The sequence below is a fragment of the Aphis gossypii genome, chromosome X (genome assembly GCF_020184175.1).
Source record: "Aphis gossypii isolate Hap1 chromosome X, ASM2018417v2, whole genome shotgun sequence".
Taxonomy (NCBI): domain Eukaryota; kingdom Metazoa; phylum Arthropoda; class Insecta; order Hemiptera; family Aphididae; genus Aphis; species Aphis gossypii.
The window spans coordinates 9,328,433-9,345,789 of NC_065533.1; the positions used below are offsets into that span (position 1 = coordinate 9,328,433).

The following is a 17,357-nucleotide window of genomic DNA, read 5'->3' on the forward strand; positions in this document are numbered from 1 at the left end:
ATTTAAGTATCTAGCCATTTTTATTATTAGGTAATAATAATAAAAAAAATTCCAGATTTAATAAATCAATTTTATTTTGAAAATTAAGGAATTCCGAGTAAGAGACCCACACAAGGTAAATTTAAGAATAATGTATTTTGCATAAATAATATAAACAGGAAATTATGTATCTTTAATTAAGACTGCCTGTTTTTTTGCAAATGCAATGAATACTTGTTCAAGAGTTGTGTCACCAACAGTATAGTCTTCAACTGCAATATAATTTTCTTTAATTGTTTTTATCTTACTAAATATCTCAGACAGTAGTATATTTGGGTTAGTAATGTGATAATGCAATAAACCCTGTAATACAAATAACATTTTATTATCAATACAAATTTTAGACAATGTCTAGGAAAAACTATTATTCCATAATAATGTTGATATTATTTATCTTCCACATAATATGAAACAAAATCAACTAGACTAAACTTTTTTTTATGACTACACAAATCTACAAAGTTTATTTCATCCAAATATTTTTTTAAAAATATGTATTGATGAATTATAGCAACAATTCCTAAACATTTAAGTCGGAAATGCCATATTTTGAAATAAATTTGGCAGTAGTTTCTTGTTTTGAATACTACGAGGAACATAAATATAAAACACAAGTTTTCATTGATAATCGATTTGAAGCCAATTATTTAAATAATTTTAGTAAAAAATATCAGCCAAGTATGAAAATTGACAAGGCAGAAGGTTATTGTGAAAATCGTACGTTTAAGGTTATTAACATTGACTAGGTACATTTATGTGGCATATGAGACTCAGCGGCTATAAAATATATTATGTATTATGCAGAGACGAATTGGTTATAATTTGGTTAAAATGTTAAAAATAGTTGCACGAAAATTCCTGACATTTAAATAAATAGGTAATCAGAAAAATCTATAATTTATAAAATAATCCACTATAATATAAAAGTAGGTAATACCTAACTATTATTGATACGTATTACGTTATCAAATCAAAATTAACAAAAGCTAATGGCTATAAACTGTAGATAATTAATATTTTTTCAGCATAGACCACTGGATTAGAATTTAGTCGCTCAAATAAAAAAAAAATGCAATAGCTCAATCTCACTTTATGTTCGTCTTTTAAAATGATGTCAGGAGCAAACTGTTGTTCTATATCAAACTTTAGTTCAGTAACATTGAAATTTTCAATATTACGTAGTTTTATCATTATTGTAAACCCTTGTCCATAACGATTTTTCAAATATTGTATATTACCAATACATTTCATTACACCATCGACCATTATTGTCAAACGGTTGCAAAGTGCTTCACATTCATCCATACTATTTAAATAAATCAAATAATTAGAAATCAATATATATATTATTTACACAATATTTTTACCTATGGGATGTAAGAACAATGGCTTGTCCATCTCTTTGACTAGCAGCTAATAATTTCCATAGATTACGTCTTGCCAAAGGGTCTACTCCACTAGTAGGTTCATCCAAAAACACAACAGGAGGATCTCCAATTAATGCAATTGCAGTGTTTAATTTTCTCTTATTACCACCGCTATATTTTCCACAGAGCCGATCTTGATATTCTTCAAAACCTTTAAAAATGATAACAATAATAACTATAATTTCTAAAAGTTCTACCATTACTGCATTTTACATACCTAAAAGTTTAATCCATTTATCAACATGATTTTTAGCAGCTATTGGCGATATACCTCTTAAAATTGCCATTAGTTTTAAAGTTTCTCTTCCAGTAAGTTGATCATTTATTGCATCAAATTGAGGACAATAACCAATTAATGAAACATACTATATAACATAATACATTTATAAAAAAAAATTGAATCCTAAAATTGTATTCTAATTTTTTATTAACCTGATTTATGTTAGAGCTGAGTTTGTACAACTTATTAGTCAGAATAGAAGCGTCACCTTTTGAAGGAAATGTATCACCAGTTAAAATTCGGAATGTAGTTGTTTTACCTGCACCATTTACTCCAAGTAAGCCAAAACATTCACCAGGAGAAACGGCAAAACTTATACCTCTCACACCGGTGAATTTAAAATTAAACTTTTTAACCAAATCATCGACCAGCAATAATGGTGATGAAGCATTATCTAAAATATAAACATATAGTTTAATAATATTTATTGGTAATTTATTGACAGAAGTTTTTAATAAGGTATTAAGATACTTGGATGATTTTTAGCTGCATTAACTCTATCTCTTTCACTGCCAACATCTGGATCTTCATTAACATCTCTATAACTAACACCAGTGCCAATGATTTTGTTAAAAGCATACTGATATAACCGATTAAATATTTTATAATCAAATAATAATAAAATAGATATATACAATATGCTACTAAAAAATAAAAATAAAGTTTCTTCAAGGATGCCATTTGGATTTTTCTTAGATTTAAAAACAAAATAACTTTTTGGTTTAGAACTATTAATATCTAAAATGTTTAAGTATAAAATTAAAAATAATGACAGTTGACATAAAATAAAAAACATAAGTACTTGCCTTCACATATTTCAATCATATTAGACGATTTACATATTTTACACATATTGTTTTCCCATGTAATTTGTATAAATCCACAAATACACATTGAATATGAAAAATGTGGAATCATTAAAAGTATTAACCTTATTATATTCAACATGCTATTTTTATATTCTTTTATTTCTTTTAACATGAAAAAGCCAATACAAAAAAATAATCCTGTAGACAAATAAACCTTGGAGTTATAATTTATAAATAATTAATATAATTACTAATAACTGCTAAATCATTAAAAGTAAACATATAAAATACCAATTATAAAATTAACCGCAACAAACAATAACATGGAACCGATTAGGGTATTTTTTAAATAGCTATAAACATATACATAGAATATTACACTCCATCCATAAAGAAATAGTATTGTTAATAGAGCACCTGTAAAAATCATATTAAATAACAACATTAAATAACCTTGATTTAAACTTTATAAGTAGTAGATTAACTTACAAACTTCATTTGAACCAGTAAATAAACTGTTTTTATCCATTAAATATATACCTGCCATTGTTAATAAAATCACAATTGTGTAACAAAAATAATCCCAAACGAAACAAGTAATCCAATACATGATTGGAGAAAGTTTAGTCATCATTTGCAAATGTTTAATGCCACTTACTCTTTCATTTAATGGTAATGCCATAAAATATCCTATTAAATATATTAAACCAGGCACGAAAATAATTACCCACATAAATACTAATAGTAATTCAAGTGTTTCATCACATAAAATCTAAAAAAAAAAAAAAATGTATTAATTGTTTATTTAACTTAAGACAATTATCATACCATTTGACCAATTAAAATTGGTTCATTGATAGTCGAAATATATGATTCATAATTTCCAGACAATTTTTGTAATAAAGCATTAGAATAAAGATTTACTGCAATTGCTGGAGTATGGATAGCTATATTATTATACAAAATAGTTGATTTTGTTCTATTAAAATCACCAGCGATCATTAGATTTGTTCTGTAATTGAATACATTTTCTTTGCACATTTTTAATAAATCTATAAAACAAATACTTGATTATTAAATAAAATTATAAATAAATAATTTAAATGTTTAATGTTTAATTAACTAAACTTTATGTCTTTCATGTTTTATTAACTTTGTACAATATTGTAGAATTTAAGTGACAATTTATTCAAATGGTCTATTTATTAAAACAATTGAATGATATTTGGTAATGTATAATGTATATTAACTAGGTATTACAAAAAAAAAAAAATAAATAAATAAATGAAAATTATATTTATTACTCTAAAAGTGTACAATATCTCTTCTGTATAACATTCAATTGATTTATTCAGTATAGTTTTTTATTGAAATATAATTTAAAATGGAACTAGTCATATTCATTTTAATAAATTAATATTGCAGTAATATAATTTTAATATTTATAATATAGACATTAAAAACTAATAAGTCAGCATAATAATATTATGCAAACATTATTGAAATAATAATGATAATTGTATGAATTAAATTTAAATTATGATAATTTAGCAGAATCAAAAGAAGTCAATAATATTTTAATCATATACTAAATTAAAACTAGGTGTGATTTAAAATCTGTAAGTATTAGATTCCTAATTATATTTTTATTTGCATGGTTGTTCAATTTGCTTAATACAAACAAAAGTTTAGAAATTTATATGTTAATTTAGGAATATCTTTAGAATAATTTAAACATTTACCATGTAAACATAGTAACAAAACCATTATGACAATTGGGGGTTAGTGGACACATACAAATATAATAATGACTTATTAATGTCTACAAATTACAACATATTATTGTATTGCTAACTATCATAAAATTAATTTGTCATTAATTTGTTTTACCCATAGTTCATATTAATTAAATACAAAAAAATAGTTATAACACAAGAACAAAATTGAATTTTAAATGTTTAATACGCTAGAAAAATAAAATGGCTTATGAAATAAATCCACTAATAAAGATTTTCATTTTCATTATATTTATTTTATCATGAATTAAAATACATACCTATACCATGTAGGTATATTGCATATGAGCAATGGGTTTATTATATTAATAATAATTAGGGAACGGACTTTGATTAAAAATACATTTTGTTGTGGATACTGGATAGCATAGGCCAATGCTTTCCAAGTATATAATTCGATTTATACATCAGAGAATTTAAAAATGAAACTTTTATTTTGCATTCTTTGACATTTTTCTTATTTTTAAAGACATTAAATTCCATTCCCTAATAATAAAATATTATTTTATATTAATCTTACCATTAATAATATTGTTTTTTGATGATATTTCATTGACAGTAGCTTTATTTTTTTTAGAAATAGCTACAAATGTTGATTCCAAATTTTCAGGATAATTATCTCCAGCACGGTAATATACAATGCTATTTTCGTAGGTACTTAATGAAATACTTAAACCTTTGGAAACAGAGGGATCATTAATCAAAGAATTAGTTGTTTTTGTAACTAATACGCCAAACAGAATAGGTCCAATTCCCTAGAAAGAGTAATTGGTTGTATAATGAATTATTAAATACTACCTTCTTGGCTACTTGTTAGCTATCACTTTGTAAGTATGTCATATTGCAATATTTATCACCTCTACACCAGATACCTTAATCAACATTTTTATGCAAATTGTATTAAGTTTATTAAGTATAATAAAAATAATAATTATTATTAACTGTGCTACAGTTAATTATAAACAATATACTATGTATTTTAGATTTTGTGCAGAAAGTTAACAGTAGGTATTGGTATTAACAACTACAGTTGTTTTTTGTCCAGACATTTTTCATACTAAAAAAATGAGTTAATCTTTTGGTAACTTCAAAGTAGATTTAGTGTACAGTTGAATCTAATTGATACTTTAAGAGGTTAAAAGTAAAAATTTGTCAGTAACTATTTTTCTTAACAATTGGAAAATTCAGGAATAGGAAGCACTAAAGTTTGGCAAAATCAATTTTTTTATAATTCAAAAACAAAAATAGTGTGTATTTAAAATTTTCAATAAATATATATTATATTATATTTTATTATTTATTTATATTATCATTTTCCAGACAGAGTATAATTTTATTTAAACTTTAATGAACATGTGAAATTTGTTGATTGTTTCATCATTGAATTCAAATTTAATACATCCATTATACAATGATCCATTCTCACCTAATATACAACAGAGTGGTACCCTGAACTTGTAGGCTTTTTGTTTTATTAATGTTGATAATATACTTATTCTGAATCAAAAAGTATGAAAACTCACATAAAATTCCTCATAAGATGTTCTCATAGTATTTTAAAAACATTAAAACTAAAAAGAAACAATTTTTTTATAAGTGTACCTATGTAGTTAATGCGTTGGCAAAATTAAGAAAATTTGAAAATTATTTTTTAAATAAAAATGATTAACATTTTTAATATTAATAACTAAAATTTAAAAACTTAAGTTTTCCTTTAGTGGCCAAAAAAAAAAACAAAAATACATAATATTCCAATTATTTAAATAAATATTTAAGTATAACATAACAATTTTAGTTATTTTACCATAATTTAGAAAAATATTATTAAAAGGACTTTTAAGGAATTTTTAGCTATTATGTGAATTGTATATTATTAGATATTTATCATACAAAATGAGTCAATGAAATTTTAATAATATTTAGATTAATTTTAAGCTATATATACAACAAACATTATTCATATTCTTATCACTTATCAATATATCTTAATAGATTTTTAAGTTAATTACAACTAAAAATATTATAATAAATGCAATTTTTTATCAATATAAACTAAAATATTATTCTTAAAAATATATTTTTACTGAAGGCCTCTGCATTCAACATTAAATTAATAATTTAATACCTATTGAATTCAAATTTAATATATTCACTTAATTTGGCTAACTCATTTATGATATACTTGACTCCTACTATACAACAAAACAATTTTACTTTTAATTTAAAGTATAATTAATAAAAAATGTCAGAGTATGACGGATGGTTGCCTGGTGGTGATGACGTGATAAATATGGTATGTCGGAAGGAAATAACCAACAAGTATGTATTAATAATTATCAATAATTAGTAATAATAATATTGGTATTAATTTTTTTTTAATGAACATAAAGAAAAAAAAACACAATTTTATTATAACTCACAAACAGTAATGACAAAAGCCATCTCCTATATGTATATATGATTTTTTTTTCCAATAATACTTTAAATTGATTTTTCAATAAATCGATTCCACTTGTATACTCTGCCCTAAATGCTAAAAAATGATATATTCACTGTAAAAACTAAATACTGATAGAAACATATAATGTTTTGTGTCTGAGTAAGCACTTATAGAAATATTCAACTATAAATAAAAAACAAGAGAATATTATAGTTGTGTATGAATTAAACTATTATAGTAGTTTTAAATATTAAAAAGTGAACACATACAATACTTTATCTAAAATCGTCAATACAATTTAATTATTATATAAATAATCAAATAAATCGGTTATTAATACAAAATAGGTACAAAATTGAATTATTATTTTAATTTAAAGCAATTTAAAGAGTGAAACTTAGGATAAGCTACGAACAGTATGTCAATAATAAATAATAATTTTAGAATATTTACTTTGTGTATTATCATAATTTGATGGTTGTTTTGATTCAACACCATCATTCCCAGATTTGACCAAACTAAAAATTAAAAAAAAATAAATTACAGAGATTTTAAAAATCTTATTTGATAAGTATATAGACTATCTAAAACAAATCTATAAATAGGAATAAATCATGGTAAAAAATATCTTATACTTTCTAAATAACAAAATTCAACCATCATAATCAATCAATCATAATAGCCAAAAGGTATAGTTATATTAATTAATATGTGCTTGGTGAATAATAATAACATTAATAACTAACAGTTAGTTCATTCAATATCAAGTTATTTTTACTATCTACCCCATAGACTTATAATATATAGGTAGACCGGACATTAGTGAAATTTATTGAAGCCAACATATATGCGAGGAAGACAGACTCAGACATTATTTTTTCAGGGAAATTATAAGAATTTATACTAAAATTGGGCATTGTTATCAATAGGCAAATAATAATAATATAAACTCCTTGAAAAAGTAATGTCAGAGTCTTTCTCTCTCATATACATTATCATGTCTATGATCTCTCTTGCGCATATGTTGGTTTCAAGGTGTTCTACACAAAACGAGCGTAATGCACGGTCTATATATTATAAGTCTATGATCTACTCTATACTAAGGTTTATATATTTTATAAGGATATAAATGAATATTAAGTTTTATGTGATAATCAGGGTTAAGATTTTATAGCCTTCAAAATTGCATACAATATATGCACTGTATGATATGACCTTAAATACTGTTAAATATGCAATAAAAACAACAAAATATGCAAAAAAAGGAAATCTTAAAGTAGAAATCGACAAAAAAAAACCCAATAAAACCAGCACATACCTAATATGAAATTATCGTAATTCGTAATAATATAATATTATACCTATGTTTTATATTATCGTTATAATTATACGGCGTTGGCGCGTTGCATCAGCGTAATCGGTCTATTTACCCTTAATCTATACATTCACAATTTTTTTGATTATTCAATTGACAAAAATCTAAAACCACGTTTTGCTAAAATATAATTTTACAAAATGAGACCGATTTTGATTCAAGTAACCTTGATTAAGCAAGTAAAACTGCAAAAAAGTCTCAAAAAGTCTAAAAAAAGCACTAAAAATTAAAAAATCACAAAATATGCAAAATAAAATTTTTAATTGACTTCTCTGTATCATGAAACACATTTTTAGCTTACTCTGCTATTTTTTAAGCATCTCATAAGAAATATGCAAATGCTATAAAATCCCAACCCTGAAGATAATATATTAAAAAAGTACCTTGGATAGATATCGCCTGATGTTGAGTTAGTTATTTTAACATTTTCCATATGAAAATTTTCTTTTTGAAATTCAAGGGCAGAAAATAGTGTAGTTAATTGATTTCTTCTAATAGCTGGTAGATTAAATATAATTTGCATTTCCGTATCGTCTAACAAAATAATATCAGGCACATACTCTTGAATTAAATTAGTCACTTGGTCAACATTACAATCAATTCCCTTGGTTATAATCAATTGATAACTATCACCATCTACTGATGTGCTTATAGATGATGTATCATCATCATGAGGTATTTTTGTTTCAGCTCTAAAGTAAATACACAATTTTTTTTTTAAATAGCAAGTAAAAAGGAATAATTTCTCAACTATGTCTTATTTATGTCACATAAACTATGTTAAATTATACTTATTTATATGTAATTATTATTACATCATTTTTTTTTTTTGATTTTACCTATTTAAAATTATATAGATAAAGATATAACTTTTGTAAATTTAATTATCAATGACTGCCGAGTTAATTTTCAAATAACGCTCTATTGATATATTTGTAAAAACTTAAATAAAAAGAAAAATATTGAACATCAATGTCTTAGAAAATTGAAAATATGAATTAATTAATAATTTGAAAATTAACAATTTAAATATTCACAAAAAAAAAACATAAAGTATCTTGCAGTAATGTTGGGTTAATGTTCATAGACAAATGATATAAATAGGTTAATAGATTAAGGGTAGCCAACATAAGCATATTATGTGGTTCGCGAGCCACAATTTGGCCACCCCCATGATAGATAGAAACTACTGCTAGATGCAAGTAACATTATTTACTATTATCTAAGCTATCACACAATTTAAATCAAATAATTAAATAAGCTACAATTTAATGGATATGTTAAATGCATTATTAATTGATAGTTACATATTATTAATTAACATATTGTGTTAGATATTTATAATTTGTCTTAAAAAAAAATTACTTAATAAATACTTCTTCCATTGTTGTACAAGATATACCCATTCCTTTAATAGAAAAATTTTCTCTGTTAAGTTCTAATTCTTTAAATACATCTGGAAATTGATCATTATTTTCATTAGGTAAATTAATAATAACTTGAGCAGCCAACGAGCTTTGAATTTCTGCTCCTGGTATAATTTTTTTAATTGCTTCTATAACTTTAGACTCATCGAATGGTTCTTCTTTTATAATAGTCAAATTATAACCAGTTCCTATTCATTTTTTTAAAATGTAAGATTAAATTGCTACATAAAAATTATTTCATTTTTCTTACCATATGCTTTTTTTAAAAACAACGAAGTGCCATAGCATACAACTTTTCCATGATCCATGATAGCAATCATATCACCAAGGACATCAGCTTCTTCCATAAAATGTGTCGTTATCAAAATAGTTCTTGTTCCTCTGAAAGACTAATACAAATATAAATATATTGTTATTAAAAGCATAGTGAAAGTGAGTATTAAAATAAAACATTATAAATAAAAGTATTTATAGAATAATTATAATTTATTATTTCCAAGTTCAGTCATATTGAAAATATTATTAACAGGGTTGGGATTATATAGCACTTAAAATTGCATAAATATACACTATCATATGACTTAAAATATTTCTAAATATGCACTAAAAACATGCAAAAAAAGAAAATCATACAGTAGGAATCTAAAACCACGTTTTGGTATAATATAATTTCATAAAATAAGATTGATTTTAATTAAAAAAAAAACACAGATCAAAAAGCAAGTCTCAAAAAGTCCAAAAAAAGCACTAAAAACTGAAAAATCACAAAATATGCAAAAAAAAAAAAGCAAAATAAAATTTTTAATTTGAGTTGTCTGTATAATGAAACATATTTTTAGCTTACTCTGTTATTTTTTAAGCATCTCATAAGAAATATGCAAATGCTTTAAAATTACAACTATGATTATTAATATTAAAATATTAAAAATATGCATAGGTACCATATTATAATGATGAACAAAATAAAATAAAGAGCTACATTTAAAATAAATAGTAGTACTTATAATATCTAAAGAAATCATTTAAAATGTAATAAATAATTTTGTTATATAAACGTTATTTGTATACTAATTAGTCTATAATTTAAGATTTTTTGTTATGAACAACATGTCATATCAGTAAGCACAATTCCTTTTCACATATTTAGTACAAATATTAAGTACAACAAAATAGTGTATAACATAATTAATGAATATATAACGTAAAAAATAAAAGATTATAATTAATAAAAAGGCAGTATATACTAAACAATTCTTCTACTGAACATTAGTCATTATTTAAATTTTCAAAATCTGTTAACCTTTTTGAAAATATGAATAAAGTGGAGTAGTACCTACAGAGTAGACTGTGTAGACTGTAAGCATTATGAGGAGTTCAATATATATGACATCAAAAACATATAAACAAATTATAATGATTTTGAATGTTTGTCATAAAATGAATAAAATTATGGAATAATATAAGTTAGTACACAATCAACTTACATTTCAACAGTGTATAAAAATTAACTTAATATTATGTCAATCTATTTAAAAATATAGATTAAATTTTAGCTTTTCACGGTAGGTGTATATAAATGAATTACATACATGAAGCTAATTTTTAGAATCTGTTATTCTATCATGTATGGACTAGGATTAAAAAAAATATATACAGGTATTCTAATATTATATTGAATACCAATAAAGTTCTGATGAAATTGAGATGAATAACAACCATATATTATGCTTTACTCTAGTAATGTTAATTTTAAAAATGGCATTCCTTTTTTTCTAGGTCCTTTGTAATTTTTATAATGTGAATTGTATAAAATTAGTTAGAGTAATAAGACATTTTTTTTTTAAACTAATTAATCATTAAAACAATTTAATATACCAAAATCTAATAAATACAATGTAAAGGTAAATAAATATTCATACCAACAGTAAATCCCACATTTCTCTTCGAGATTCAGGATCCATTCCAGATGTTGGTTCATCTAATATTAATATCTGTAAAACAAATAATATTATTTCTTGTTAGATAACTATAGATTTAAAATATTACATAGCTTCAAAATAAAAATAAAAATTTACTTTGGGGTTGCCAATTAATGCAATTGCAAGAGACACCTTTCGTTTCATTCCTCCAGAGAGATTTTTTACTAATTTATCTTTCTTTTCTAATATATTTAAAACTTTAAGTAAATGTAAACCCTCTGATTTTGCATTTTTTAATGGCGATCCTTTTAGCTAAATTAAATTACAAAAATGTTAAAAAATATATTTTTAAAAAAAATTATAGAGTAAATATTTAATACATACCATTCCAAAAAAAATTAAATGATCCAGAGTAGTCAAATAAGAGAAAAGTAAATTATGCTGAGGGCATAAACCAAGATTTTGTCTAAAATTGTCAATGTTAGTAAATAAATCATTCCCATTAACATTTACTGTACCATATGTTGGAGAAAATAACCCTTTGATAAATTAATTAAATTAATGTAGTTTTATATAATAATATTTAAAAAAATACTACCTGTTATAATTGACATTGTGGTTGTTTTTCCAGCACCATTATGACCTAAAAGAGCAGTAATTTGCCCTTTATATAGGTCCAAATTTACTCCATTGACAGCATAAAAATTTCCAAAACGTTTATGTACATTTTGAACACTAATTCCAACTTCATAATTATTTGAAGGTTTTTCGAAAAACCTACTGTTGTGTTTGCTAATAGGAACTGTTACATTATTTTGAGTCTTATTTTTCGACCATTTAAACAAGAAATAAAATGGTTTTGCAACACCAAATTGTCCTGGCATGACCGAGTCCATATACCAAGCAAGAAATCCATAAAATAAACATTCAACAACAAACATCAGTAAAATGAAACCAACAGAAAAATTTTTTCCGCTTTTATCAGCAATAAATAAAGTGGATAATTGAAGACCAATTCCTTGAGTTTCAAGTGATGATATATCATTATAAACATGAACTATTGCAAAATTTGGAAGTAATGTCAATAATATTCGAATTAGAATACTTGAAGAGTGTTTCATAATATAAAAAGGTATAATGTGAGTAAATAACCATAGAGTAGAGCCAACAACTAAAGCAATTAATGGTCGATTGAAGAAACTACTAATTGCAAAACAAAAAAATACTCCAGCAATCATATACATAATTAAAAAAATCCAAAATAATAATGGATTTGTATAATTTAATAACTTTTCCTGACCAGTAGTTGTTCGATAACAAGTAATATAAGTGATAACTGTGATTGATATGGCATATACAAAAAAGTTATGTAATATCCATCCTGTCCATATCATCCATGGTTTAAGACCCATAATTGCCATTAATTCTTTTATACCTGAATCTTTCTCTTCAACAACTCGTTTGATTGTATTAGAACACATTAAGAAAAAACTTAAAACAGTGAATAGTGGGAAATAAAAATCAAAAAAATTATTAAATGATGAATCCAGTAAGTAATTTGCATAAGGATACGACTGAATTTCAAAATTATAATCATGTATATTAAAACCACTTTTATTATGAGCACCCAACAAAATAAAAGCTTTGTCTAAGGTCAATTGTAACGCTAAAAATCCCGATTGCAGATATTGATCACCAGAGTTCATAGGTCCTGGTGTTTCACTAGGTGGAAACAAATAATCTGTTTGCAATAATTTATTTGTGCTTCTTATCTTGTATTTCAAAACATGGGATTTTATAGTTTCTTCAAAAACAATTCCAAATCCACTGAGACTTAAATCATGTTGACTACTATTAAATTTTTTTTCAAATTTTTTTATTATTTTATATTCATTAATAGCTGTTCCAATATTTTCATTTTCAATTTTCAATTTTGTTTTTACAATGTTCATAATTTGTTCTGTTTCATTGGTTTGTGGAGTATATAAAATAAAATAATTTCTCGAATATGTCATAAAATTATTGTATAAATTATCTTCAGAAATCGGACTTGATATAGTTTGGTTTATAATTGTTGGTCCAGATGCATCATTTGACATTATTAACTTTAAATGATGAATTAACAAAAATAACAAACATGGTATTATTATTTCAATTATGGTACTCAACCAATGTCTTTTTCGTAATTGTAAGCTTTTCCATAAAAGTACTTTGAATTTTAGCCACATATTTACTTATTTTCTAAAAAAAAAAATTATATAAATTTATGTACTTATAGTAATAGAATTGATAAATATGTAGTTAGTAATTGTCATAAGAAAAATTACCTATATATAAGATTTTTATTATCATATATTAATAAATTACTCTTCAAGAGTATGTATTATATCCATCTTATTTTAGTACCTACCCTAACATGTCAAAAATTTTTTTCAGCTGTTTTAATTTTATGTTGATAGCTTAAATATTACAGTGCATTGATTTATTTTAAAACTTAGATAAAAATTTTACCATCAACTAAATAATAATAAACATGCATTTATTAGCATATATATTAATATACATATACATATATATTAAATTTATCTTTCATTCTCCATTTTTTAATATAATTTCATAGTCAAAAGACATTCTTTTTAGACACAATTGAGTTATCTTTTAAATGTATTGTGGATTAATTTATACACATAATTTATAGAATATAAACACATTCTGTAACACTATATCGGAGACCATGCATTTGTATAATGGAGTTAGGGAATTAGTAAATCCTATATTTTGTTGTAACTACTTAATAAATAATAATATATTATATCATTAGAGTTTAATTAATTATTGTCCAGAAATTAATTTCCCCAAATTCACTAATCAAGAGCTGGTTAATTTTAATAACTCAATGAATTTGTAGCAATGATAAGTAACAAAGAAATTAACTTCTAGTATTTGAAAGATAAATAACAATACATAATAGATGGTTGTAAAAATATTTATAAAATAATATTGAAATAGGTAAGGTAAGTTAGTATAAAAAACAATACAGATATCAAAATTTTAATTTTGGTGCCATAAAAGCAGGAAAATTATTATTGAAATATTGATTTAACTAGTACCTATAAGTAAATATTTTAAAGAAATTATCATTAGTAATATTCAGATGCAAATTTAAGTACCTATAAAACACACTAGTAAGTAGTAACTCACTTTAAAATTCAAATAGGTACCGAAAAGTCTTTTCAAACAAACCATGAAAAATATTGTTATAAAACAGCGGTTCTCAAACTGTGCTCCGCGGAGCCCTAATGCTCCGTGAGACTAATCTAGGGGCTCTGCTGGCACATCTGAATTAAGTATATATATAGTTAAATTGTTACAAATTACATTTATATTGTATAAAGTTTGTGTATTAGCAATTTATTGATTCATAATCGTTGAAGTTGTAAAATTGGTATTTCAAGTTTTTGAGGCTCTGTGAATTTTTTTTAGCATATCAAGGGCTAATCGAAAAAAAATTTTTAAGAATCGCTGTTGTAAAATATCTCTATGTGTAATAGGTAAATTCTTATATTACAACTAAAATACGAAATGAGAACTGATAAATGTAAATTTTCTATGTGAAAAACTTGTACAATGTAGACAACACTTACTGGTGATACCTACATATTTTGTCTACACAATAATTTTAAGAAACGAATAGTTTGTTTTATAATTTATAATTATCATAAATTTTTGTAGACATTATTTTATAGTTTAAAGATAAGTATTAACTCCAGGTGCACCAAATTATTGAAAATAAAAAATAAATAAAAAAAAGGGGATAAGTGGGTACCGCTCTGCTGTACATTAGGTGCCATATGGATCACTATTATATATTATAAGAGTATAAAATTTGAATCCAATGATAGGTATCATTGTATACGATAAACGATTTTAAACGAAGATAATTATTTGTCAGCCTAGGATATCGATGTATTATAAAAAAAATCGATTTGATCGAAAACTGGTTTTACGTAAAAATAGTACGGTAGTTATTACCTACTATAAATCCTGATAAAAATAACCAAACATGATTTTATTATGTATTATGGGTTTGCAATTAATGACAAAAGATACACGTATAAAATATATTGTTATTTAACTACCTACCTACCTGTATAGTGTATAACTTAATCAAGAATTAAATAACTAATCATTGAGATTAAATATTAAAATGTGGGTATTAAGTAAGAACTTACCCAATAGGTATCTGAACGACGTTATCAATAATGAAGTTCTGATTGTAATATTACCTATAATATTATAATATAGATAATATTAATTCATTTAGGTAAGTAAATAATTTTAAATACATTCAGCAAAATATGCTAATGTTTTGTGTATAGGACATAGACACCGTAATAGCAACTATAAACAATGAACATAGAGACAAACATTGAAAATTTTTGTTTTACCTACGTAACATATTATCACAGAATCCCAGATAATATTACCTATACCAATAGGTAGGTAATATTACTCTATGGTAGGTATTGTATAAAAAACTGGATGCTGTAACTTCAACGAGTAGCGACTCGAACTTTAATTTATCGAAAGTTGATGAATTATGGCAATTTTTGATTTGTAAATAGGTTTCACAAGGAATTATTCTATTATGTGTAATAATGTTATTCGATAACCGATTTATAAATATTCGATATCCGAGAAATCTGCAACTACCAAAAATCGTTTAAAAATATGTAAATTAATAAAACAATTGATACGTTTACACTAATGATATCTCTATTTCACTATGAAATTTCTTAATTTATTTTGTCAACATTGGTTACAAATAATAATTGAAAGTTCCGTAATAACGTACCTATCCCATACTAATAAGTCGAACGGCTGTGTCGTGATATATTAAATTAATAAATTAATTTATCATGGACTGTGTACTGTTCATTATAGCAAAGACCTAGTCCCGAAGTACCTACCTACCGTAAGTCATTTACAGTACCTATTTGTATTTGCCATAAAACGCTAACTAAAGTAGTAAAACGTAATACTAAATAATAGAACAGTTATTCGATCGACGTTTTATCAGACTTTTCGGAATTGTTTCAATAACAGCTAAGTAGTTTACTGATTACTGAGTATTATAAAATAGGTAATAAATTTGGTTAAAACCAACGGTCTTTTAACCTTGTTGAGAACAATTATAGTCAACAATCAATACAACAAAAATGTACTTTACCACCTACTCACTAAATCAAAATTATTATTTCTTGTTACGTGCTTTTGGGCATTGAAAAATTATGATAATATGTAGATACACTTTTCTAGGTAAATTATTTCGCTGTAACTGTATTATAAAGAATAATATACTACTATAGTGACTAATTGTTTAAATTCTTTAGTTTATTTTTCTATTAGCCGTGGTACCTACCACCATTCATTATACATAGAAAAATATAATATTACATTATGTATAATCAATGCTACTACCTACTTCACTTTTTGTACGAGTAAAATCTAAAAGATTAGGTAGTTTTGAAAAAAAACTTTTTGTAAAATATTTTCCAAACATATAACAACTGTGAAATTCTAACTAAAATAAAAGAAATAATATCTATAAGTGAGAGATATTTTTCCATTTTAAAACAAATTAAATTAAATTTGAGAATGACAATAGCAGAATATTGATATTGTTTTTTATAGTAATTATAATGATTTTTATTTTCAAAAAATTTAAATAAAATTTGTATTAATATTTACCTTTAATTTCTGACCTGGTCTCTAAGTAAATTAAATAAACTAAATGACTTAGTAATATTCATGTGGAATTTAAATAAAATTAAAATAGGTAACA

At 24.1% G+C, this 17,357-nt stretch overlaps 1 protein-coding gene across 2 annotated transcripts; it reads right to left on the minus strand.

Annotated features, from left to right (window-relative positions):
• Positions 1 to 116: 116 nt before the first annotated feature.
• LOC114129866 (phospholipid-transporting ATPase ABCA3-like) lies at positions 117 to 17,357 on the minus strand. 2 transcript variants are annotated; one of them, XM_027994719.2, is made up of 22 exons: positions 17,264 to 17,357; positions 15,745 to 15,798; positions 12,111 to 13,753; positions 11,897 to 12,051; positions 11,669 to 11,824; positions 11,513 to 11,584; positions 9,844 to 9,982; positions 9,532 to 9,781; positions 8,550 to 8,858; positions 7,245 to 7,309; positions 6,772 to 6,884; positions 4,872 to 5,106; positions 3,384 to 3,607; positions 3,045 to 3,327; positions 2,847 to 2,972; positions 2,553 to 2,753; positions 2,218 to 2,484; positions 1,899 to 2,140; positions 1,684 to 1,831; positions 1,407 to 1,617; positions 1,129 to 1,345; positions 117 to 342 (listed from the first exon to the last, which is right to left on the minus strand). In XM_027994719.2, the coding sequence occupies exons 3-22, from the start codon at positions 13,738 to 13,740 to the stop codon at positions 163 to 165; spliced, it is 5,223 nt and encodes a 1,740-aa protein (XP_027850520.2). In that variant the 5' UTR covers positions 13,741 to 13,753; positions 15,745 to 15,798; positions 17,264 to 17,357; the 3' UTR covers positions 117 to 162. The 2 variants fall into 2 exon arrangements, with proteins under 2 accessions (XP_027850520.2, XP_050063537.1); XM_050207580.1 differs by lacking the exon at positions 15,745 to 15,798.